The 2213-nt window shown below is 36.5% G+C and overlaps 1 protein-coding gene across 1 annotated transcript; it reads right to left on the bottom strand.

The window, feature by feature from the left end:
- LOC109946569 lies at positions 1209-1883 on the bottom strand. Its single transcript, XM_020554830.1, has 2 exons — positions 1661-1883; positions 1209-1603 (listed from the first exon to the last, which is right to left on the bottom strand). The coding sequence occupies exons 1-2, from the start codon at positions 1881-1883 to the stop codon at positions 1209-1211; spliced, it is 618 nt and encodes a 205-aa protein (XP_020410419.1).

The raw sequence follows: 2213 nt of genomic DNA on the forward strand, positions 1-2213 counted from the left end.
TTTCTCTACGGATCGATTGAACTAACTTAGGCATCGGAGGGCCTTTGGCCAACACCCCCCGAGTGTAGTCCTCTTATTTGTTTTATTTTGCAGGGAGAAAGAGGCGGTGAAGAAGAAAGAGGAATCTTCTGAACCGAATATTCTCGTGGGGAAATTTGCTCCCACAGTATATATAATGCAAGTCCAAATCCAACCCAGATTCTTTAACATAAAAAAATCTCTTGCTTTCTCCGATCAACACAAAAAAACAAACAAAAAGGATATAGAAACTCACTCTTAAAATCTCCCTCCCCCTCCCCTGATAATTTATTGCTTGTAATAAAAAAAAAGAGTTAATTACATTAAAGTATCACAACTTTGGGTGTCGTTTCAAATTACCCAACCTTTAGATATCCGTATTAACCCTCTACTATTTGATGGGATCCAGACTTGGAAGGTGTCAGGTGTGCCTGTTTCTTTTCCTTCGTTGTTTTTTTGGGGGTGAAAAACGTTACGTTTTGTCCATATTTGGTTGAAATTTTTAAACGGGTCTTTCAAGTTACCTTTTGTGCATAACTACTTGCCTCCTTTCCTATAAAGAGATACTCTTCCTTGCAAATTACAGTTTGACACATATGTAAAAATAATTCATAAAAAACATAAAAAGAAAAACTTCTGCGCACATATAAAAATCACACAGTTATTAACAGGAATGTAAGAGCTCTTACTTATATAATAAGGAGAGAAGTATTTTCCATGATAATATGTCTAACTTCAGTGCACTGATGATGCTAATATTTACAAATATAAGAAAATGCCTTCTATCTTGACTCAATATGTCAAGGACAACAAAGTGCTATTATTTATTTGACAAGAACAGAATACAGTATTTCTCAACTAAACTTCTCAATACAGACTCTCTCAGTTAAAAAAGAGTTAACTTAACCAACTCTCAAATAACCATAGCCTAAATGATGGTTAACAACTAACTCAGATAGAGATTTCTATCATTATTCAGCAAAATCACAAAGCAAATGCTATATAATTTAATTTGGAATATTAAAATGATCAACACCACATAAAATACATAAAAACTGTCACAAAAATGTTTGCAGCAACATAAAATACATGAATTTTGACCCCAAAAAAAAAACATGAATATAAAAATACTCCCAAAACAAAAACAACAACACACATACCAAACCTATAATAATTTGAAATTCTTCCTTCTAATCCATGAGTAAGACTAAACTTTCAACGTAAGTAGCCACAGAATAGGCATCATAGTAATTTTTCACCAACCTAATTCCAGTTTGAGTGAGCTGCTTGGACTCAAGATTATATATAGCCAGATCAGATCCTTTACTATCTTGTTCATGAAGCTCGAGAAGAAGTTCATTTTTCATTCTAAATCCCAATGGGGTAAGACTCATTCCAGGAAAACCAACAGTGACCAACTTTTTAAAATAATTTTCTTGGAGAATCCAGATGTTAATATGCCCCTCTTGCCCATCCTTGTCGAGTTGCAACAAGCAAATTGATTCTTTGTACTCCTCAACAGAGTTAATCCCACCGGCAATACCCTCCAGTAGCTGGATTTCTTGAAATACCTCATTGCCGGCGTCTAAAGACACAAGATAATCCTTTTAGTTTGACATAGTCCAATATGCTACTCCATTACACATTCCATATCCACAAACCCACTTCATGCTCTTTATCAAAGGAGGAATTACATCAACCATCTTCCAAGACTTTGTGCTTAAACTATAAATCTCCACTGCAGAGAGAAGCTCCTCTACATCAATTGATACCTTCCTTACCACCTTGTAATCATTCACACCCGGGTGGAACTGGAACCCGAATGCAAGAGTCATGCCATATCCGAATGAAGGCCGCCACGACATGCTGCTCCCTGGAAGGAGCTGCCACAACAAACTGGTCCTTGGTAGGGTCACACGTTTCTTAAGTGATGGGTTATATATCCATATAGGACTGTTCACGTTCAATTTTTCATATGACAGACAAAGAAAGCCATTGCTGGAACCGTAGATCCCGAAAGGTTTTCGGCTTCGATGTTGAACAGTAACGCACACCTCTAATCTTTCATTGGAGAGAAGAGAGTAGCCAGTGTCTCCTGTGCCTCCAAGGCTTAAGGTGTCAGGTGCGTCCGTTTCTTTTCCTTCGGTTTTTAATTTATTTTATACAAGCGATATTCTATTTTAATCTAATTTAAA

The sequence above is a fragment of the Prunus persica genome, chromosome G1 (genome assembly GCF_000346465.2).
Source record: "Prunus persica cultivar Lovell chromosome G1, Prunus_persica_NCBIv2, whole genome shotgun sequence".
In the NCBI taxonomy this organism is placed as follows: Eukaryota; Viridiplantae; Streptophyta; class Magnoliopsida; order Rosales; family Rosaceae; genus Prunus; species Prunus persica.